The sequence below is a fragment of the Danio rerio genome, chromosome 20 (assembly GCF_049306965.1).
Source record: "Danio rerio strain Tuebingen ecotype United States chromosome 20, GRCz12tu, whole genome shotgun sequence".
NCBI classification, from domain to species: domain Eukaryota; kingdom Metazoa; phylum Chordata; class Actinopteri; order Cypriniformes; family Danionidae; genus Danio; species Danio rerio.
In genome coordinates, this window is record NC_133195.1 from 10370767 (window position 1) to 10396310 (window position 25544).

At 36.6% G+C, this 25544-nt stretch overlaps 1 protein-coding gene across 1 annotated transcript in view; it reads left to right on the top strand.

Moving 5' to 3' along the window:
- Positions 1-17613, top strand: part of kcnk10a (potassium channel, subfamily K, member 10a) — a 54716-nt gene extending 37103 nt beyond the window's left edge. The window contains exons 4-7 of the mRNA NM_001318375.2: positions 869-1029; positions 6645-6837; positions 11875-12017; positions 14842-17613. Coding sequence (NP_001305304.1) covers positions 869-1029; positions 6645-6837; positions 11875-12017; positions 14842-15498 — 1154 coding nt within the window. The 3' untranslated portion in view covers positions 15499-17613. The remainder of the gene's footprint in view (positions 1-868; positions 1030-6644; positions 6838-11874; positions 12018-14841) is intronic.
- Positions 17614-25544: the final 7931 nt, after the last annotated feature.

The following is a 25544-nucleotide window of genomic DNA, read 5'->3' on the forward strand; positions in this document are numbered from 1 at the left end:
CAATGTGTCTGAATGGTAACAAACTCAACTGATAAAAGACAAAATCCGCCATCCTCCAATTCTCGTACAGCTCAAAAATACTCGTTACAAACCAACAGCTTTGCTGTATTGGCCCTGACAGCATCGCAGAGAAACACATGCAACAAACCCTGTGAATCATGTAAACAATCACATAACGTTACGACCCTTCATGATAGACAAAATACTGCTTGCCGTACGTGGACACACGTCTCACCCAGTCATCAGGTGTCACAGCTTGGCAGGTCTGCCTTGCATTCGTAAAGCACATGCTCTCATGAATAATTAAGAAGCAGGGTCTTCTTATAGGTTAAGAAAACTCCGCTATGAATAATAATGAGAAACTGACTCGTCATCACTCCTCTAGCAGATTCGCCATACAGAACTGATTTTGTTCTCACCCCAAAAATTATTTTAAACCCAGAAGATGAAATTAGCTGACAAAAGCTGAAAATTATCCAGTTTTCCCCACAATTAAAGCTAACAGCTGCTAACATTGTCTTAATTAATGCTCAGCACACACAAGTCTGTTAAAATTTTTTAAAAAGTACTCAATGGTTTTTTGAACCTTTAACAGCAGATTGCATATTTCAGTGAGCTCTCCCTTAAACACAGAGACTGAATATTTGGTCATATTGGATATATATATGGATATCTGGAAAAAATGAAAGATGTTTGTGATGCATTGTTTAGATTTTTTTTTTTTTGTGGTTTGCAAAGCTCATGAACTTAATACCAAGTAAACATCTTTCATATGCCACATTGAATATACTGTGTGTAAGGCGACATACTAATGACACTGTTCTTTCCAGCTGTGTTTATTGACACCTCACTCTCTTGTTTTTCTAAGGTTATGGTAACATTGCTCCAAGCACAGAGGGTGGGAAAATTTTCTGCATCCTTTATGCAATATTTGGCATCCCACTCTTTGGCTTTCTGCTGGCTGGTGTCGGTGATCAACTAGGGACTATTTTTGGGAAGAGCATCGCAAAAGTGGAAAAAATGTTCAGGGTAAGTGAACTGTAGTGCATAGAAACAAAGGCTTTATGCCTGTTAAATATGTGCTTTAATTGATCGGTAGATGAGTGAGACACATTCTCATTTGCAGTGTTTTGGTCTATCTGTTTGTCCATGTTCAACCACTTTTCTAGAGTTCTTTGACAGGAGGGCCTGTGAGTGGGTGTATTTATAGGCTTTTTCTGATTTTCAGATCTAATATTTTTAATTTTAGACAGTGAAAGCACTTCAATAACATCACCTGCGATGCTTTAGAATGAAGTCAGTAGGCAGAGAGTAGGTGGCCATTTGTAATTGTTTGAATGCATTCAAACAAATTATTCAAAGGCAATCTGAGCAAGTGGATTGTCAACTACTTTTTCAACAAATGCTCAAAACATGACAAACTCTGAACATTTCAGATCTCATTTAAACATGAATTTAGTGTTGTTTACTTGTTAAATTGCATCTTAAAGGTGCACTGAAAATGCACTAATACAATATGTTTAAACTGTATGCGGTATGCGACTTAGGTAAGTGCAAAAACATATCCAGAAAATGTTTTGTATGTCCATTTACAGCCCTAGGAATTGGCTGTAGGATGAAATTCTCTAACTTTTTTTTACATGTACATATTAATGAGGTCTGCTTTCATGCTCCTGCTGCTCATGTCAGTTCCTGACGTTCACACAGTGTGATGTTTGCTAAAATATACTCATAAAATTATTCCTGAGTAAATTCCTTGTCACATTAAGTCACGTTAGCATCTGATTGAGGTGAGCAACCAAGTAGCATATTTATGAGTTATGCTTTGTATGTAAAATAGGCTAAAATATAACTCTACCTGACAAAGGGGACTGATCTTGATGTATTTAGATTTGTATTTTGTGGATTTAACACATATGTAAACAAAGGCAGGAATCAGTTTCAACCTCTGCATGAACAGATCATCATACTTTTATGGCCCTATCCGAATGATGACCAAAATTTTGCTTTCTTTTCACTCCGATAAAATCACAGTAAAAGCTGAATGATTAGGCATGACACATAAACATGCATTACAACACTTACTCAACAGTTATATGCGTCCATTGTCTCATTACTAATTTAAACTTCTAATTTCACAATAAACAAATTAAACTAACAGCAGATTAGGGATGTCCCAATCAGGTTTTTTTTTAATTCGAGTCATTTGATTTCGAGTATCTACCGATACCGAAACCCCAACCCGATACTTTTATAATACATGATAAAGAATAAAGAAGAGTGAATAAACAGATCCAGAGTATCCCTTATTTTGTATTTAATTCACAAATATTTAACTAACAGAGCACTTCTGAGGTAGCTTGAACAATCAAGTAATAAATAACATCAATTTTTCACTTTTGGACTTTAGTGCAACTGTAAATACAAACAAAAATCTTACATTAAAACAAATAGCACCTCAACTTAATATACCCGGCAGGCAATCCCAAGATTACATATGTCACAGTTTGCTATGGCAATGTTGTCATCATCAACTTTATAATATCTCCAGACCACAGACATACTGGCGGTTTCCACTTCAAGCTGCTTCAGTGTACTACTTTGTCGACATTTAACCAATAGCATCTCTGCAACAAAGTGATGTCATGCCGCACTTGTTGCTGTTTCTCTGTGAAGTCAGGAAAGAGGTCTAACTCTGTGCCACCACATGTGTAGATGTGTTAGAAAAGTTCTGAGAATATATGAGTCCCGATCGAGAGGTAACAACTGATTCCTATCAAGTCCGAAACCGTGTGATCTGGCTTGATTTCTGATCACGTGATCGGATTTGGACATCCCTACAACAGATACAATTAAACAGACCTTATGCCTCTTCAGTAGGTTCTAAGTAAACATATAATCCATATTCCCCTTATTTAGTGTTGTGATGAACTGTGATGAGATTAGGTGCTGTGTGCCTGTCGCATTACACATTATCAAGAGCTCCTGTCCTGCCTGTCATACTTTCAAAATAAGTAAAAACAATAAGCTGCGTTAAATGTAAGGAATGTAAGGAACTTCTTAAAATGTAAGGAAACACTTGTATCATTGTTGTTATCTCACTATAAAATATTGTGGCCAATCAAATGCTATGAGACCATGCATTTTAATGATCCAGGGCTTCATTTAACAGCCACTGTTATGTTCAGATTCGTGTTTATTATGGCCTTTTGCTCATGTGAAATTTATATAAGGAGGAATTAATGGTGTTTGAGGCTCACAGTATGTCATTTCCATGTACTGAACTCTTGTTATGCAATCATGCCTAGGTGTATTTGTACAGTTTATACATAATTTAACAGTTTCTCATTTTATGTCACCTTTAAAACCAGTGTACACAATGCCAAGAGGTTTATATAAAGTGGGCTCATTTTCTAGACACTTTTGCCTTTTTTTTAGTTTATTTGAAATCAGGAGTGCATTTCCCAAAAAATAACGTGACTCGCAGCTGAACTATGTAGACGAGTGAAAAAAACGATATAGTGACGAGTGTTTCTAAAAAGCCGTAGTTTCTCTGTCGCAGGTCCATCGCTTGAACCATGTTGGTTGTAACGTAAAACGCCCATAATGATGCTGTACCGGGTGGACTAACAACTTCTTTAGAGAAGAACCCCAAAATTTATTTGTGCAAATTATTTTGTTTTACATGCACGCGCTTTATAAAAAAGGAAAAAAGAAAAAACAATTTTAGTTTTGGTAAAAACTCATTTTCCATATTAACTGAAATATATGTAAATTGCACATATAGGGCCAATGTTTCCTTTACAAATATTATTAAGAACATTGCATATTCTATTCTAAATTAACACAAAATCACTTAAAAAAGCTAAAACGTATTCTGACATCATATTTATATCATATTAATAAATAAAAATTTTTTTGGCTATTTATTAAAAAATGAAATTTTATATTTATTATTTATTAAGAAATGAAAAAAAAGCCTACATTAATAATAATAATATTAATAATGATGATAATGATGATGATGATTATAATACTACTACTACTAATAACAATGATAACAATAATAATAATTATTATTATTATTGTTTTTATTATTATTAATATTTTTATTAAGTAGGATATTGTTAATTTTTTTTTTTTTTTTGAAAAGTCTACTTTTACAATTTGACATGCAAACCACTGCAGAAATGTTCTAACCAACAGGTCCATGTCATATACAGTACAAATACAGTACAAATTTCACTTTTAAATAATAGGTCACATATAGCTTTCCCTATGAGGCTGTGTTCCAAATAACATCAATGTTTTCAAAGTGCACTGTGAAGAGAACACAATTGTAAACAGGAATATTGAACTGTTAAAATACTTTAAAAGTAAAATACACCAAAGAGACATGACTTTAATGCATTTTTTTATTTTTAATCATTCCAAGTTTAAATATTAGAATGTTCTAAATGAATAGGCAGGGCTCGAAATGAACTTTTTTACATGGTAGCACCGTTGCTCCCAACTTCAAATATTTAGGAGAGCCAGAAAAATTTTAGGAGCACCAGAAAAAATTTAGGAGCGCCCACCAAAAATGAATGAGCACCATTGCAAATTGTATTTTGAGAGATTTATTTTATTTGAAAACATCATCAATTAGGATTAACAAAAAAAAAACAGAAACAACTATCTAACTGATGCTGAGATGACATTCATATTTGTGTGCAATAATTCCAATATGTATGTCAAATAATTATAGAATATTAATGATGATGAAAATGACAATAATACTAACAATAAACTACATTCCTCATTTCGATACTGCCTTGAATGTGCTTGAATGTAAGTTATCTGCTGTAAAATTCTGTTACTTAATAAAAAATAAATGTATGGTTTGCATCAAACAAAAAATTAACCATTAAAGTTAGACATATTTATTTTTCACAACTGTTTTTATATGCATGTCAATTTAATAAATAATATTTCTGCTACAAAACAAATAAAATAATAAATCATTCAATTCAATGCCGAAAGCTGTAAAGCAGTCATCAGTAACTAAATAGCAAAATAATACACATTTCAAGAAAGAACGGACAAAAGAACGTAAGAAAAGTCTCACTTTTATCACTCTTTAAAAGTTTTGGCTTCAGTTTGTCAATTTAAATGTACAGTCTAGTTATGAGCTGATCTTCATTTTTCTTCATTAGTGGAAAAGCAGACGAGTTGCCGGACCAAAATATGTGCAGGCAGAGCAGGATTCTCGCGATGACTACCAGCGCAAAACCGCTCTTTGTTATAAGCCACGGTGTCAGTGTAAACTTTGTAAAGGCGAGCTTCTTTGGCGATGATATGTACAGTATTAGATTTTACATTTATAGCTTACATTTGCGCTAAACACGCAGTGAATGCAACGCATTGAGATTCGGGTGCTTGATTGATCTCGGCTGGCAGATCAACATTCACCTGATCGCTCTCATCTGCGCCTCAACTTTAGGTGGGGTTTGCAAAACTGCTTTTCACTCTTCAGCCATTTGCATTTCCCACTGTTATTAAAGCTCCCTCCCTGTCATCTGACAGCAGAATGCCTTGAGTGATTACCTGATAATATGAACCAATATAGAGGCAGAAAAGAGCGATTTAGCACGTTTTTAGAAAAAAATCTGCAGTCGCTCAAATGCTCCCAAATATATTATGAGGTCGCATAGATTAATTTTCAAGCACATATGCAACCAAAATGGTCGCAATTTTGAGCCCTGATAGGGCATAGGGGGGATAACTGGGAATAGAACACAGCCAGGAACTATGATTATAACTACAGCTCTAGAGGTGTAGTTGCAAGCGCAGAAGTTTGCGACGCAGTTTGCGAATGTTCATTGGAACAACGGAGTTAGGGAAATGACAAATCAACGAACTATGCTTGTAACGACGGAACTTGCGACCTTAGTTGGCTAACGATGGTTTTGGGAAATGCACCCCTAGATGAGTCATTGTTGAAAGTCAGAGTCACTCTGCTAATTTCGGCCAGACAAAGTTTTCACAGAAAATGGAATACTATATGTACCCATCACAGACTTTAGGTACAGACACAGCTTAAAACATGGCTGTGACTTTTTTTTTTTTTTTTTTTAAACAAATACAACTTACAGTATTATGTTGACTATTCCAATATAATGTTCAACCTAGCCTTAGCATGCCAAGTGAGATGTTTATCATATTTCAAAATGCAAAGTCACTTCTTTCCAAGACTTCCTGGGGGAAGCATTAGTCAGGAGTATCGCAGGCCTTGTTTGTGTTAGGTTAGTCAGATCCTGCACAGCAGAGGCTCGGGTCTAGTAAATAAACAGTGAACCGGGGCTCCTGATAGCAGCAGGCTCCATCATGCTGAGCAAGTGGCATCTGCAGAACCAGCTGAGATCGCACCTCATTAGAGCCAATCAGTCTCCTTCAGATCATCATTAGGCCCTTCCGAGAGCTAATGAACACATGTCACCTTCGCAAAGTCACGAAATATCTCCTCATGCCACATGTGGCCGCTGCTGGCTACGAACCTCCTGTTAGCGTGACTAAGAATGGCTGTTGTTCTGTGTCTCTTCATTGTTCGTGTTGATATAGCATTTCTTGTTTTCTCTCTATTTCACCCCCTTCCTTCCCTCCAGCGCAAACACAATCAAATAAGCCAAACCAAGATCCGAGTGGCCTCTACACTGCTCTTCATCCTGGCCGGCTGCATCCTCTTCGTCACCATACCAGCCATTATCTTCAAGCACATTGAAGGATGGACTGGGCTAGAGGCCATTTATTTCGTGGTCATCACCCTCACGACTGTTGGAATCGGAGATTATGTCGCAGGTATGAACAGAACAACAACAACAACAACAACATGTCTGGCTGAGTTATTTACATGTAATTTGCCCACTAGCACACTCTAACAGTAGACCTGTGGATTTCTGTCATTTTTCTTTCTGAAAGTCTTTCCAGCAATATGTTTAGGGCATTTTCACAAATTGCTCATTTGAAGTGCTTGTTTCAAAACCTGGTTGGTTTATGTATTCTTTGGTTTGGTTAATTTATGTCTATCATTAGATCAAACTCTCCATGCCAGATAAATAAGATCAAGCCCTAGACACCAGACCTTGTCAGGAATTTTCTCCAGGTATATGGACAACAAGTCAGCAGAGTTTCCAATACCCAAACCTGTTCAACTGAATTAGCAATCTCCTATCAATATAGGAGTTGACTGAAAAGCTTGAGAGGAGCAGAAGCAGGAGATGAAGTATTGATGATAAAGAAAGAGCAGATGTTATTGAATAATGCTAGTTGTGTATGATTCAGTGCTCAGACTTCATCTGACCAGGATAAATCCAACAAGTGCTATTATGGCCTGTTTTCACTGTGTGGTACGGTACGATACGGTTTGGTTCAAAAATGCATACCGAACCGAAGTGTACCACTTTTTTCAGCACCCTTGCGAAAGGATACCAAATATAAGAAAGGGTACCAAAAGGTGGAGCTACAAGCGCAGCTGAACGCTGATTGGTTAAAGAGATACATCACAGGCTAAAGGAGAAGCCTGACAAAACACAGAAGCTAATTGTTTTAGCAACCTGAATCACGAACAGACTGCCATGTTTAAATATTATAATCACCTTTTGGACTATTAGGAACTTGGAATGACAGAAATACTCTCTAACAGAGGCTACATGTGCTGGTGAAGATTACAGACAAAGATGAGAGGTCCGCTCTGACTGTGGGCTATATTTTGTGTTGTTTTTGAACCTAAAGAAGGCCTAAACGTATGTTGTGTGTAGTTCTTCTGTAATTGGTGACATATCGGAGACTGTAAGGGTCTGTATGTGTTCATTTATGTAGCATTTATTTATTTTATATAATTGCAGATGTTACACTAGGCTATTTCGCACTGTTATTGGTCTGCAGTTATAATCAAATTATGTTGATAGAAAAGTTAGTAATAAACATTTATACACAAGTATTTATCTGTATAAAGCATCTGTTTTGTTAGAAGTGCTTCTCATATGATATGTGAATGACCTGTACAGCTTTACTGCAGACATTTATTCGAGCGAGAATGACATAGACTTAATCTTTCTGTCGTACACCACGCCAACCAATAGTGTACCCTTGGTAGTGGAAAAAGCCTGATAAAGGTGACATGTACCGTACCGTACTGTACCACTCAGCGGAAACGGGCCATTAAACCACAAGAAACAGCAATGGAAAACTAGAAAAGGTTCATTCTTAGAATTCTGTAATATTTCAGCTTGAGTAAACTCATTTTTAAAAGTGTATTGATTATATTTTTAAATAACCTGCATAATTAGGCACAATTTAAACTTTCAAAAAATCATATTTTCTCACCTTAAGCATTAAAGCCTTTATATTATTTTCTGTCTTATTTTTATTTGGACACCTATTGTTCTCAACCCCGTAACGGACAAAACTGAGTTGTTCATTGTATTTTACAAAGCTTTTGCTATAAAACCAACATTTACCTATTGCTCATTTGTCCCTCAAATCAGTTTAATGGCTAAAATATAACATTTTTAATATGTTTTAGATTTATACAGTTGAAGTAAGAATTATTAGCCTCCCTTTATTTTTTTTTCCCTTTTTGAAGTATTCCTTAAATGATGTTTAACAAAGCAAGGACATTTTCACAGTGTGCCTGATAATATTTTTTTTTTCTTCCGAAGAAAGAATTATTTATTTTATTTCAGCTAGAATAAAAACTATTTTTAAGAAAAAAAAAAAAAAACATTTTAGGGACAAAATTACTAGCCCCTTTAAGCTCTATTTTTTTCCAATAGTCAAACCATAGAACAAACCATCGTTATACGATAACTTGCCTAATTACCCTAACCTTTTAGGGTTGACGTGACACTTTAATTTCAGTTTTGATTTGTTTTAATTAATTTGAAGTTAGGGGTGACGCAGTGGCGCAGTAGGTAGTGCTGTCGCCTCACGGCAAGAAGGTTGCTGGTTCGAGCCTCGGCTGGGTCAGTTGATGTTTCTGTGTGGAGTTTGCATGTTCTCCCTGCATTTGCGTGGGTTTCCTCTGGGTGATCCGGTTTTCCCTACAGTCCAAAGATATGCAGTACATGTGAATTGGGTAAGAAAAATTGTCCGTAGTGTGTGTGTAAATAAGTGTGTATTTATGTTTCCCAGAAATGGGTTGCAGCTGGAAGGGCATCCGCTGCGTGAAAACGTGCTGGATTAGTTGGCAGTTTATTCCGCTGGGGCGACCCCGGATTAATAAAGGGACTAAGCCGAAAAAAAAAATGAATTAATTAATCATTTAAAATTAGATCTAAGAATTGACCAAAACATTTAGCAAAGGCATTAATCACACTGAGATGAACTTAAACTTCATTAAACCAAACTAATTCAATTTTGAAACAGAATTCAAAAAAGTCAACTTCTAAAGGTAAATGGACCATTGATAACCTTTAAAAATGCTGATAAAGGCCTATTTTACCAAATATATTAATGAACAGAACCTACAGTAAACAGGAGCAACAGGTAAATCCGGTCTGAAACATTATTTCCTGGAACATAAATAAAAACTGCAGCAGAAAAAGATCTTCTTTATGAAATTCTTAATGAAAATTCTTAATAATAATAAAATATTATAATATATAAATTTTTATTTTAATTGTATTTTTATTCATCACCAGAAAAGAACACAAATAAATGTAAAAAATATAGACAGTGTGTTTTTTTTTCATTAAATTTTTTCTACATGCAATTTTAAAGATGTGCCTCGGGACATGACAAATAGCTTGGTTTGTGACAGAAATATTATATTTCTTATGCTAAAAATGCTTTCATGAAAAAAAAAATATTATAATGTACAAAGTAAATTAATGGAAAATGCTTTTAAAATGTAATTTTAGTCATCAACAACTTAACAAAAAATATGGGGGACTAAAATATTACCGAATGCCAGGAATGACTCAAAATAAACTGCGTATACAAACTTTATGGTGGCTTGAGAATGCCTTGTCTAAAAGTTTGAAGTAGCTTTAAAGTTTAAATCATTGAAATAGTTTTTGAGAAGTTTGAAACAGCTGGCATAGACAGATCACAACATTTAGGTTAGCATGTCAATTCCACCACTAGCGGTTGCATATTCACAACTAACAAAAGCACATTTTGATTACGCCATGACTAAGTGTGGAGGCATCTTCATTATGTCCTAATGCCACTTTCCACCACTTTTTTCTGCTTGTGTTTGATCACACACAGAACATTTTAGACAGTCTAATTAAAATACACAACATTTTGTTTGTGGTGTTTCCCTGTTTTTTTATTAAAAAAAAAAAAAAAAAACAGAAATTGAGGGAGTATGACAGCATTAGCATGGCAAGACAGGACACGGTCTGTATCAGTAGTTAAAAAGATTTGAACATTCTTCAAAACTTTTGGGATAATGTAAGTACACAGGTCAACAAAACATCCAGTTGAAGTCAAAATTATTAGCCCCCCTTTAATATTTTTTTTTCTTTTTTAAATATTTCCCAAATTATGTTTAACAGAGCGCAGTATGTCTGATAATAGTTTTGTCTTATGGAGAAAGTCTTATTTGTTTTATTTAGGCAAAAAAAAAAAAAAAAAAAAAAACAAGAATGAACTATTTTAAGGTCAAACTTATTAGACACTTTAAGCTGTATATTTTTCTTGACAATCAATGTACCTACAAACCAAGCAACATAATTGATGATGGTAAATGTTTTGCACACAAAAAAGCATTACATTAGCTATTGCAGATGAAAACCAAGGAGCATCCCTTCATCTTAAAATGCTTTGTAATTGCTTGTTTGCTTCCATTGCAAGAATGCTTCACTGATGCTGTTGTTTCTTCACACACGTTTGAACAAAATGTATTTAGAAAAATGTTATCTTTGGTGGAAATTACAACAGTTGTAAATTACAAAACATATTTAAAGTTTTATTTAAAAAATGGTTTATGATCACTTCCCCTTTTGTTAGATACTGCTTTGTTGTATCTTAGCTATAATTTAAGATTAAACAAATGAGTTTATTTAATCTTCACGTGTCATTTGGAAATGAGCAAATAAGGAAAATATAGTTAAATTGTGTTAAATATATTAATTAAATAAAAATATTTGATTAAATAACAAAATTATTGACTATTTTGTGTTTAAAAGACAAAACATGGATTAATATCTAATAGAATAGTCTAAAAGTCTAACAATATTCCAAAATACACAGATTTGTAGTAACATATCCCTGTGAACTTTTGGACAATTGTTTGACATCTATTAGATTTCAACTGACAGTCCAGATTTAGATTTGTTTTCGCTAAGACATATACTAAGACATATATATTTGTATGTCTATTAGACATCTTTTAAACACAAAAATGCTTGCTGTTATTTAAAAATATATATAAATATTTAATAATATAAAGTTACTATTGGGCCTTTAGTGAACAAGAAGTTAGAATCCCTGTAAAGGAATTGTTGGATTGTGGTATACTGTGGTATATATATATATATATATATATATATATATATATATATATATATATATATATATAGTGTATATTTGTCTATACTGTGGTAGACAAATTTTACGTACAAATTATTTTGCTTACACAATTTATTTGATTTTCTTTATTTTCAATTCACTATTTGTATAAAACACAGTCTAGAAAAAAGTTTCACTTTCTGCATTTCCAGGCATCATGAATTGTCAAGAGTATGATTGCTGTTCTCAGGAAAATAGCTTACATGGATTTGAAAGGGGGGCTTGATGTATTCCTCTAAAATAGTCGCTTGTAGGTTTAAAAGACAATCAAATGCATCCTCCTCTGAAATGAAAGTGTCATTTCTGCTTCTCTTACAGGAGGCAATAGACGAATAGAGTATCGCAAGTGGTACAGGCCGCTGGTGTGGTTCTGGATCCTGGTTGGACTGGCTTACTTTGCAGCAGTTTTAAGCATGATTGGAGACTGGCTGAGGGTGCTCTCTAAAAAGACAAAAATGGAGGTGAGATTTTTGATAGCAGTGCATTTATTTTGAGTTTTTAAGCCAAGCTTTTCAACCTAAACCTGGGGTGTCCAAACTCAGGCCTGATAGGTCAGTGTCCTGCATAGTATAGTTATTCATCCTCCTTTAACACAAGCTGCCTGGAAATTTCTAGTATACCTAGAATGAGCTTGATAAGCTGGTTCAGGTGTGACTAATTGGGGTTGGAACTAAACTTTGCAGGACACCGACCCTCCAGGACACCCCTGACCTAAATGATATAATGGTCAATTGTATTATTTTGATTAATTTTCTCAAAATTAACTAATAAAAACATAAATGTAAATAAACAGAATATCTAGAATAGTGAACATATATTGGCATGCTTTGTATTATTAATTATTTTTTTTAGGAGTAGATAAGGAATAAACAATGGGATAGATCTTGATACATGTAATATAATATTAATAAAAATAATAATCCTCATCAACCAAACAAATCGTCAAACAAAAAAGATTGTCTTTTAAGTGTGCCTGTTTGACAATATGAACACAATATAATCATGTCTCTTTCAAAATTTATTTCAGGGTTTACATATGCTGTGTTAAATAGTTTTAATAATAAATGTAATGAGAATATGTACACTCACACGTTTAAGGTATAACAAAAGTGTTTTTTCAAGGTGTAACATGGATGTTTTCTTTTTTTTTTTATTGTGCACGCCAGTGGTCTGGTCAATACTTGACAATTTTACTGCGGACCAGAGGGGGAGGAAGGGGGATTGGGTTTGTGAGTTTTGTAGGTTGCTAGACGACCATCGACCTCAAAACATTGCTGTCTCTCTGATACAGGTTTTATTTATGGGGAAAATTACAAAGCAGTGCAGTGTTTGGGTGTTTTGTGTTCGTCTGAGATAATTAGGCCCAATACCAATTCTACCACTTAGCCTTTCTCCTTGCCAATTGGTGTCCCAATTCTCTTTAGCTTGACATAGGTCATAAGGCTAAGGAGTAGTGTTATATAGCTCATCGAACAGAGATTTTTTAGGACCACACTCGAAACCAAGGGGTAAGAAAATTTCCCAGAATACAACAGCGGGATAGCTGCACACGGAAGTAAGGAGATCGACAAATTAGTATTTTTTTTTTCATTATTACAAATTTTAAGAACAAACAAGCACATGTTTTAATAAATTCATAACCGCATTCGTGTTTTACCGTCATGCTTTAAAAAAAAAATAATAATAATCACTAAAATAAAAACAGCTAAATTTCGCTGTCTATAATCCCTAATAATAACAGCAGTCCCACAACATTCTGTCACTCGATGTCATTCGAATACCCTGACAGAAAAGTCTATTGGCTGGGAATGTCCTTTTTACAGTGTCTGCTATAATGTTAATGTTGTTTTTATGTGTTTACATAGACGAATATGGCCAGTGTGTAAATGCACAGTATAGTTACTATCTTATTGCCACATTAGATCATCATGATAACATAGTATATGCCTTCAGTGATTTCCTGAAGATAAATACTAAAAAATAACACAACTGGAATAACTACAGCAGTCACGATCGTCTGATTTCATATGAAGCTTGACAAAGCGACGACATATGACAGACATCCCAAGTTGGGAATAGTCATATCTGGTGGAGAAAGAGTTGATTTGCGGGAGGTTGCGGGAGTTGATGGTGAGCGACTTATCTGAATGGGGGCGTGCGCGAGGGACATACCTGAAGAGCGATGGGGGTGAGTTGCGAGTGATGTACCTGAAGAGCTGGGAGGGATGCGATGGAGAGGAGTGTGCAACGTATTTAAGGACCGGGCGGGATATTCGTGAATTCTGGCCGGGAGGTTATCTTTCATTTGCGGGCATCCGGAAGTCTCTATGCATTTGTGGGAGACTCCCGGAACTTCCGGGAGACTTGGGATGTCTGCATGTGATGACAAGTGCAGGTCCTGTAATGCTGTCCCATTACTTAGGGGCAATTTTTGAAGTTTTTCTCCTTCACACTTGGTTTTAGAGGCCAAGGGGAAGGGGTACAAAAATAGAAATGGGGATTGGGCCTTAGTCTACTGAAATGTGTATATTCTATGGAAGCTGAAGCTGATTGTTCAATTCTTGTCATGTGTCTCATGGGGCACTCCCGGCTTTCATTCAACTGTGTAAAGCGCAAGCGCATGTGTGTGTTATTACGCATTTAGCTGGTTGTGGGTTCAATTTGGGAACCTAGTCCACAGTGCGGTCCTTGAGGACCACTGGTGTGTGTCAACAATGTGCAGGTGTTGTACATATTGACCAATCGTGGTGGATGACAAGGTAGAATCTACAATAAAGCATTGTGAAATAAGAAAACTTCTGCTCTATACAGTATACTTCTTGCAAATTCCATTTAATGATCAGTCTACGCAGTGCAAACATCCCAAGCCTGTATATTTTACTCAATATTGAAATCTTGGCTGGGTCTCATAAAAATGGCGCATATCATCCTTTTTTCAAACTAAACTTACAATTTCAAACACTGAAGTTTAAATCACATCTGGTTGGAGTGCTTCAACATCAACTCAAGTAAAGTTTTAGAAGTAGCTTTATAGCTGAAAAATATGTGTTTTTTTGTGGCAGTTTGAGCACATTCAACCACATCATCATCAACACTATGAGAGGAATCCAAATGTGTTTTTGGCTATTTCTTGTTAAAGGTGATCCAAATCAAAACATTTCAGATCTGTATTAAGTGCAATTCACTTATGATTTGATTGACAAAAAATACTTCTTAAAATCATGTAAATATGAATGCAGGAAAACAAAATGTACAGTTATATTTACCATTATCTTCTTATTGAAGGTGGGTGAAATTAAGGCTCACGCTGCTGAGTGGAAGGCCAATGTTCGAGCGGAGCTGCGTGAGACCAGGCGACGACTCAGTGTAGAAGTTCACGATAAACTTCAGAGGGCTGCCACCATCCGCAGCATGGAGCGCAGGCAGCTGGGATTTGACCAGCGTGCCCATTCCCTCGACATGTTGTCCCCTGAACGACGAGCTGCCTTCAACAGCCTGGATGCCACCAACTTCAAGACATCCTCCCAGGAGAGTATCGACACAAAGCTCAACAACCTGCGTCTGAGAGTAGAACAGAACGAGCATCGCAGGAGCGACCCTAGCCAGGCGTACTCTGAAGACAACATTTTTAACCGGCTTGGTTCAGTCACCAAACTCGCCAAGCGGAACAAGAACAGGGATTTGAAGAAAAACATCCTGGATGATGGTCGGAAAGCCTTAGATTCCTTCAGCTGTGACACTCCCCCTATGGACGAAGAGAAGAAGGAGGCCGAGGATGAGGAGCTTGAGAAAGAGGTCAACATTAGTCTCACCAACTTGCCTCTCTTTGTGGAGAGTCCCAACAAACAAAATGGATTCGTGCCTCTTCCGCCACAGACCAAAGAGGAAGAAACAGAGACAAAACTTGAGGATAAAGAGTTCCGTTTGCAGGTGGATCCATAGAAGGAACTGTGTAGTGATATAACATACCGGATAGTGCCTTGTTTAGCCCATACCCTGATCTGAGATGTGAGAATCTCAATTTCTGCTGTTCATTTAACTGTTCACTGTGCCCTGATAACTTGATAATGGAAATATGGCGATGGTAGCTCTAGAAGACATCTGGTTCTCTTCTTCAGACCAATGAATAATGCTTGGATAAGTCAGAAAGAGTCTCTCCAAAAGTTTTGGACAAGGAATGGACTAGAAATCTGTAGCAAGCTACACTGGTGATTGCAACTGAAAGCGTTGCACTTTCAATTATAACTCTGGCAGGTTGTACTTGTCGAAGTTACTTGTCGAGAAGCAAAATTGCTTCAAAAACAATGTTCGTCTAGATTACCCACCCATTCTAAATGGACAAACTTATCTAGAGACTTGAGTACTCTAAGATGATGGAACTCTTTAAAAATGAAGTTAATGATATTAAAATTGCTGACATGTTGCATATGCACAGAGCTCTGCTGTCCTGTTAAAGTGCATCAATATGTGATCCAGATGTATGAATTTATCCAATGGAATCTCAGGGCTTGTAGTCCTACTCTAGTTGTTTAATTGTACGGTATGTCTGACATACAGTTTGCTGCGCTCTCATGACATATCTAAAGCTGTTGCTACACAGTACTGTTTTTATAGTTTGGACATTTAGGGTAATGGCATGGAAGAGAAGCCATAAGGTAAAATACAGAATGTCTAGTAGACTTTAACAAACTACTTGTTTATCCATTCAAGGCATTTCTTTTAAAGGGATACCAACAAAATTTGGATCAAACATAGAGAGATTTGATGGTAAATATATTTCTTGCTAATTAAATTATACTCTAGTGAGAATAAATCAGCAATCTGATGATTTATCTGTGATTTAGATTTAGAGCTGTTTTGGATCATGACTTGAACATGCTAATGTGAGTACAGAATAACTTGGTGTACAATATGAGGTCCTAATGAGCAATCGGTAAAATGATTTACATGTGGGTGCTATACACCTTAAACTAGAAAAGTGGAAGTTAAATACAAGAACAACAAGATGTTATGTCTAGTGGCGGATTTAAGCTGTGGTCACACTACAGTTTGAGCTAGCCAAAATCTGTTGTACGGTGCTGCGAAAAGCGGTTGGATTAAACAAGATGATTAGACATTTAAAAAAGCGAGCGATTGGTCCATATTTTTTAATTTCTCTACAAGGAGGTCATGCCTTGATCCTCGATTGGTTTCTTGCAGCCAAGTGATGCAATTTTGCAGGTCAGAGTTCACCAAGCTTGAACTTTGCACCGCAGTGAACTGCAAAACTTAATGCACGAACTTATGATGCGTATAAATGGAAGTCAATGGGGAGAAAAGTGCAGTGTGACCGCAACTTTAGACATAGGCAATATGGGTGGTCGCCCTTGGGTGGCATCTTGTTAAGGAGGATATGACATCCCTCCTCACTTTTGTTCTCGACTTTCATGAAGGAGCAGGGCAGCATAAAATCTGTGGGGGCGGCATGATTGCCTAGAGTGCCAGTTCAGCTTGCTCCAGCCCTGGTTATGTCTTATTATGCTTACTCTTGTTTTAGATATGTCAGAATATATGAAAAAAAAAGGATTGACTTATTGACCGTGACACCAAACATACAGAGCTGAATTCAGTATCTGCTTTATTTATTTACAATATTGCTCCCAACCGTCCAGCGATGCAGTGGCGCAGTGGGTAGTGCTGTCACCTCACAGCAAGAAGGTCGCTGGTTTGAGCCTCGACTGGGTCAGTTGGTGTTTCTGTGTGGAGTTTGCATGTTCTCCCTGTGTTCGCGTGGGTTTCCTTTGGGTGCTTCGGTTTCCCCCACAGTCCAAAGACATGCGGTAGAGGTGAATTGGGAATTGTCCGTAGTGTATGAGTGTGAAAAAATGTGTGTGGATTTTTCCCAGAGAATGGTTGGGGCTGGAAGGGCATCCACTGCATAAAAACGTGCTGAATAAGTTGGAGGTTCATTCCGCTGTGGTGACCCCAGATTAATAAAGTGACTAAGCCGAAAAGAAAATTAATTAATGAATTGCTCCCTACCAGCCTGTTGCTGGGTCCTAGTGCTTGACCCCTGAGGAAAAAAAAAAAAAAAAAAAAAAAAAAAAAATATATATATATATATATATATATATATATATATATATATATATATATATATATATATATATATATATATATATATATCTGTCTAGGATAAAGCATTAATTTGGGTCAAACAATCAGAAGTCTGTTTTAATTTATCTCAAGCTTGGCTCTGTAATTTTACAAAACAAACAAACAGAAAAGACCATCAGCTCAGGGAGTTAAAAAAAATGGGTAAAATTGCAATATTTTTATCCCTACTATATTTAACAAGGTCAGAACAAGTCAAGTCATTTTAATGATTTAATGAAAAGTATTAAAGTTTATTTTTATTAGCTTTTTTTCTGGAATAAATACTTATTTACATAATATATATTGTGAAATATATCTTTACTGTGAAATAAAACTACTCATACTGTGAAATAATTTGTTCATAATACCCACCCCTATTATGGACAGGCCCCTAAATTGGGTTAAAAAGTATTTTAAACCAAATATTTAATCCAAAGTTTGGGTTTGTCCAACCAAGCATTTTTAGCAAGCATTTTTGCATAAGGTAACTCTAATTGGATTCCAAAAGGCTTCATCACGCAATCAATACATTTGGACTCTCAAGACACATTTTAGATATTTTATATTATCATACACAATAAATATCACAGACTCCACAATGAAATCTGAAACAGCACTGGATGTTAAAGAGATTTTTAGTTTTCAGCTGAATCTGGTCTTAATGCTTTATTGGCTAATGGTAGGGATTTCTCAACATTAAGGGTCTTATCATAAACTTGCTGCAATGCAGTGCCATGATCAACGCAAGTGTTTTTTTGGTAGTTTCAACCTTTAACCTTTTCAAACTTTGTTTAAATAGCAAATGCATTTGGGCCCATTGTGCTTCCCAGAGTGTATCTGATCTGTGTTGAGGCACATTGCTGGTATGTTTAGTCGTGCCATTGACCAAACTAAAGCTGCTCTAAAGTAAATAGTGCAGATTTCTTAAAGAGTTTGTGAGTGATAGTTGGGTTCATAAGGCATGCACATATTGCCAATTACATGTACAGTATGAGCAACAACACAGAAATATATTTAAATATAAATAATTAAATGATTCAAATGTAATTAAATATTATAGTATATGTAAATATAAAAACACTACCTCCTTCCATGCTCTGGTTTCTCCAACAGTCCAAAGACGTGCGCTATAAGTGTGATGAACTAAATTGGCCCTAGTGTATGAGTGTGTGTGTATGTGTGTAAATGCAATAATTTATGGGTGTTCCCCAGTACTGGGTTGCAGTTGGAAGAGCAGGGAGTAAAACATATACCAGAATAGTTGGTGGTTCATTCCTCTGTGGCGACCCCTGATAAATAAGGGACTAAGCTAAAGGAAAATATATGAATGAATACCTTCTTTTATTCCTTCTTAATCTTAGGGGAAGGCTTTAGAATCCAGCTTGTTCCGTAGCTGGCCTGCTCATGTGTGAGGTTGACCATTTCCTCTCTACTGTTCAACCTATTATACAGTCTGCCATGTGATGCACACTTAAAATGACAGGGAGATGAGACTCTGATTGGTTTATTCCCAAAGCACCTTCATAACTCATTATGAGAATAAAGAAACACTTTTAGACTATGCACTGGGTTTTTCCTATTTTTTAAAAAGCAAAAGTGCCACCCCTTTAGACCAGTCTAGTAATTTAGCGCTTTAATAGCCTCTTTCACACAGTGATACCGGTAAATTTCTGGAAAATTTCCGGAACGACTTTACCGGTATATTGAAAAAAGCGCTGTTCACACAGGTGAGGACGTTATGGAAATTTTCGGGAAAAGAGCATTCACACATCCATTCCAAAATACTGGTAAATTCTGAAATCATTTACCACAAATGAGCTTTAAACGGCTGTGCTTGTATTTGTAAACATTTGACTAAATTACAAACTCTGTGGATGATCAATATTGTGAACAACTTTCGCAGGATCACTTTCGCATGTCGACATGTTCATTATATGTGCATGTGCAGGCGCTCATAGGCGCACGCAAAGCTTGAAGGTAAACAAACAACAGCTTATCATAAGCATCTCATCGATGAATATTTACACAGTTGGCATTAAGAAGAACATATAAACCTGATCTGACTAACTTCTAGCAGCTAAATGTGTCTGGAAAAATATTCAAAGGCTTTTATCCTCACAAACCGCGCGGACGTAAATGCGTCTGACTGTTGTGATTGGCTAAAGCAGACGTCTCATGTCAGCACGTTCTAGACGTGCACACGCTTATTACGGGAATCTTCCTTCTGCATTCACACAGCGCAGCATTCCGGCAAATTGCCGGTAATGTTACAACTTCTCTTTCCGGAAAATAGACAGAACGAATTTACCGGTATTTTCAAAAAGGACCTGTTCACACATACAACCAAGACAAAGGTCTGTATGTGTGAAAGGGGCTAATGTAACAATCTAAGTGCATGGTCTAAAGCAATGCTTCTCAACCACGTTCCTGGAGAACCACCAACACTGCATGTTTTGGATGCCTCCTTTGTCTGTCACACTCATTACAGGTCTTTCAGTCTCTCCTAATGAGCTAATGATATGAATCAGGTGTGTTTGGTTAAGGAGACATGAAAATGTGCTGAGCCGGTGGTCCTCCAGGAACATGCTTGAGAAGCACGATGCCATAGATTGTTACAATAAAGTAGGGATGTCCAAACTCGGTCCTGGAGGGCCGGTGTCCTGCAAAGTTTAATTCCAACCCCAATAAGACACTCCTGGGCAAGCTAATAAAGCTCTTACTAGGCTTACAAGAAACATCCTTTCAAGTTTGTTAAGTCAAGTTGAAGCTAAAATCTGCAGGACACTGGCCCTCCAGGACTAAGCTTGGATGCCCCTGCAATAGTTATAAACTTTTAGACCTGAGAATGACCAGGGTAGTGTTTTAAAAGACTTGTTTGAATGAAACTCTACAAGACATTCTGCATTCGGATGGAAGATACCGAATACTCCTGGTTTAGCTTTATTTGGAATGTAGTTCCATTTGGGATTGAGAGAAAAGGTGTGTTATTTATTTATTTCAACCAGAAATCCTTGAAAATACTAACAGTACATGAAGAAATATCATGATGTTTTTAAAATTGCACTTTTTACAAGTTTCTGTCCTCTCCTTTTGTTTAATCTATTTCTGGATTATTTATATATATATTTTGTTGCACCTCTGAATAATTGTGTGCTAATCGCTGGGAGTGTCTGACATACTTGTGTGTGTGTGTGTGTGTTTGTGTTAAAACCAAATACAGCTTTGTCTGATGTGATTGTTGTCTTGCTGACTGTACTCATGAAAACTCCCTGAGGCAGACACACGTTTCAGTACCTCATTCCCACCAATGCAGGCATCTACAGCTGCAGCAAACTGCTTGTTGTTCAGCTAATGTTACTTACTCTTTTCATGTTTGCAATAGTCTAGAGCGAATGCAGCGATGGACTGAATATTTGTGATGAGAAAAAAAATGCTATGAAGATTTCAAAACTTTTAAAGCATTCAAAGCAGTTTAGAGACATGGATTCTTAAAGCATGCTATTGTGCTAATATGTTATCATGCTATGGTATTGATTGTACCACAAACATGCTTCTTGAAACTTTTGAAATGTCCATGTTTGAGCTCTGTTTGGGCTGCACATGCTAGTAAATTGCTGTTTGAGGTTTCTGCAGTATCTTGTGCAACCATTACATTCAATGTAGTGAGTGCCTTTTGGAAATAAACACAGTTTGACAAAATTCATCAACGGGTTGTTTGCCATTTTCTCTTTCCTTTTAGTTTTATCTGTTTTATAAGTGTCCTGAATCAGTGCTCTCATCAAACGTGTGGTTTCCTCTCTCAAAGGTCAACTTGAAACATAAGAATCCACAAATAAGCACCAACAACACCACAAAATAACACTCAAAGCGCTATTTAAAAATCCCGAGGTAACATTCACCTTCAGATGTGTGTCCAGATGCAAGATCATCCGACACATTAAAAAAGCAAATATTGTGCAACCTTGATGGGCAAGATATCCCTCTTATAATAGACCCTTGAATCCAAATTAGCCAAACAATGCCAGACATTGATTCAAACGCTCAATAAAAGGTAAATGAAAAAAGGATTTATGTAAATATTTGATTGGGTAAATTGTTCACACAGGCTTTTAGTGCCATCACAGCAAGAGAAATTTACATTCGCTTGGCAGCCGCAGCCTACATTATTGAGCTATGGGAAGCAACTCTTCTCAGCATTACTGACCTTGACATCTGAGTCAATAATAGTGAAGAAGCTGTAAATGGAGGTAAATGTAGAGGTAATCTCCTTTGGGAGCTGTGGTTGTGTGTGTGTGGCTTCATTAATGTGTACTAAAATCTTAAATCTAATGGCTCTGAGGATAAAATGCCATTTTCCATTCTTTGTCAATCTGTTAATTAACCCTTTTTAAAAATATTTTGGGATTCATTTTTAGACTTCCATTATTGGATCAACTTTGGATGTTGAGACTTTTATTTATTGTTGTTTTAGTTTGAAATAATACATAGTCTGCTGTCCTTGTTAATAACAGTTAGAAAGAAAAAAAATCTGTAATTTTGTTAAATTATTTCTATATTTTTTATTTCTATTACAATATTGTTTCAAAGCACTTAAATTGTCAATAAATGTCACTTTGTTAAATTGAAAGTTCAATCTTCAACATGAAAAGCTGTCAGGGTAAAGGTCCCACTTTGCTAAATGAAATAGCCTAACTTAAAGAGTCACGAAACACCAAAACACATTTTTGAGCTGTTGACTCTTATATATGTGTCCCATGCTGCTGAAAACACTATTAGGACACATATATTTCACTAAAAAGTGTTTCGAGCAAATTCGTACTTCCGGTTTGAAACAAACTTTTGAAGCTGCGTCACGGCCATGAGATCTTAGCGTGTATTCCAGCATGTAGACTGGACGTCTGTACCTGGGAGTGCCTTATAACGTCTCTGAGTGTGCTGCATTAACTCATGAGTAAGACTTAGTTCAAACTAATCTGTGCGCTCTATTGTGTATGCGCTGCAACTTCGATAATATGCATGATAGCTTCGAAGACTGTTTTCACCTGTTAAAGTGTTCAGACGGCACAGAGATGACACCTTGTGTTTCCAAAACAAGTGTGCACAGATGCTTTTATAATTTACTACAGTGAAGGTTTTGTTTTCATTTTCTCTCTATGAGAGTGCAGCTGGACTCACTTTTGGATTACAGTGCACGAGACGCTCGACAACAATTCGTGTCTAAGGAATGTTTTTTTTACCCGAGAGCTTTTCTCATCTGGAAATGGTGAGATCCGGATTTGCTGCTCGTCTCCTCCTATTATGAAATGGCTCTAGTTGGTGTTGATTGTTCTGTCTCTACAGATTTGGTAAGTGAGCGACTAGTGGTCTTTGTTTGTTTATTCAGAGGCAAAGTTAGTTTATATTGTCAGCAGTACTATTTCAGTGTTTAAAGACAGACCTTAGTCAAATTATTTTTAAGTTACTAAAGTTTACCGTACATTAATATCACTACAATATTTTGGACTGAAAGATCCACTGTGAATGCTGCTCTCTGAGTGTAAACATGTTAGCACCACAATCAAATTTACCGTCGTATAGGATTTTCGCCGCATTTTGTGACAGGAATAACACACACGGCTTTCTGATGCTACCTACTGATTGTAAAAATTTCAGAGAAATGCAGAGGGTTTTTTATCTCATACACTGTGCGGTAACAAACATTGCATGAAAAATACTTGCTTAGAGCAGTTCCTCGAATCAAATATCTTGTTTGTCACAAGGGGCATGACTGAAATTTCTGAATGAAAGAGCCATTCTGCAGTTAAAGTCCACCATTTAATAATTTATGAAATAATTTGATTACTTATGTCCATGTAAACGCAGTCACTGTTTTTCTCCCCTGTGTGTGTGTGTGTGTGTATGTGTGTGTGTGTGTTTGTTCTGCCTCTGTGAAAATCAGCCCATGCCCTAACCGACACAATGCAACTTTTTACAAGTCTTCCCTTTTTTGTCTTCGACACTCTTCCCTAAACAGAGCTGGACACGCCCACTTTTCTGACTTTCTCCAAAGTAGAGGTGTGAAAACACCCTGCTGAAACAGGGGGGTTTCATGGCCCTTTAATGGAATACACACATAAATCACAATTTATAGCATGGTTGTTGGAGCCAGATGGGCTATTTCAGGTGAGTATTTCAGAAACAGCTGATCTACTGGGAGTTTCATGCACAACCATCTGTAGGGTTTACAGAGAATGGTCTGAAAAAGCGATAATAACCAGTGAGTGGCAGTTGGGCGCAAATGTTTTGTTGATGAAAGAGGTCAGAGGAGAATGGTCAGACTGGTTCCAGCAGATAGAAAGGCAACAGTAACTCAAATAACCACTCAATACAACCGAGGTATGTAGAAGAGCATTTCTGAATGGACAGCACGTCCAACCATGAGCTGGATGGGCTACAGCAGCAGAAGACCACACAGGGTGCCACTCCTATCAACTAAGACCAGGAAAGTGAGGCTACAATTTGCACAGGCTCACCAAAATTGGACAAAAGAAGATTGGCAAAACGTTGCCTGTTCTAATGAGTCTCGAATTCTGCTGCGACATTCAGATGGTAGGGTCAAAATTTAGTGTCAACAACATAAAAGCATGAATCCACCCTGCCTTGTATCAACAGTTCTGGCTGGTGGATGAGTAATGGTGTGAGGATAGTTTCTTGGGTCACTTTGAGCATTGTGTCAGTGCCACAGTCTACTTGAGTATCGTTGGTAACCATATCCATCCCTTTATGACCACAGTGTACCCATCTTTTGATGGCTACTTCCAGTAGGATATTACGCCATAAAGCATCATGAAGTGCAAATCATCTCAGTTTGATGGTTTCTTGAACATGACTTCACTGTACTCAAATGGCCTCCACAGTCACCAGGACTCAATCCAACAGAGCACCTTTGGGATGTGGTTGAACAGGAGATTCACATCACAGAGGTGCAGCCAATAAATCTATAGCAACTGCTTGATGCTATCATGTCAATACGGAGCAAATTCTCTGAGGAATATTTAGATTACCTTGTTGAGTCTAAGCCACAAAGGATTAAGGTAGTTCTGACGGCAAAAGTGGGTCCAACGCGGTACTGGTAAGGTCCATCTAATAAAGTGTGAGTTGTATGTGTGTGTATGTCTCATATCTGTAAACAGAGAGATGTAGTGTAAGGATGGGTTTTAACTATAAACTAGTTTAAATTGTAGTTTTGGTGAATGACTAAAAAGTTATCTGTATAATGGTGAAAAAACTGTACATTTTGATTCATACCATATTTCTGCACTCTTATTCCAAAAACAGAAATAAGAGCAATATTAATAGCTGAAATGTACAAGAGCATTGCTATTACGTGATTGTATTGTATTGCAATATGGAGCAATTAAGTGTTGATGTTAAATCAAAAGTAAATCACAAAAACTTGCAAATCAAATTCTATAATGACAATAATTCTCTATGGTTAAAACTGAATTGGTTACAAAATAACTGTATAAAAGGAAAATATATGAAATGATAAAACAACTTATTATATTAATTGAACTCAGTTTAAATATAATTCAAGTTACCTGAGATAGAGAGAGAGAGAGAGAGAGAGAGAGAGAGAGAGAGAGAGAGAGAGAGAGAGAGATACAAAGAACAGAGAGTAGGCCCCAAAGACAGCCTGATAGCAATAGAGCCAGAGAAAGGAGAGCAGTAGAGAAGCAGAGCAGGAAAAATCCCAGAGCAATGTTTACCCCCTATTTTGTATCTTTTTTGACCAAAGCCCAAATACTGAGATGTACTGTACAAACTGACCAATCAACATGTGACCACATAATAAAACCCCAAAGTCCACACAC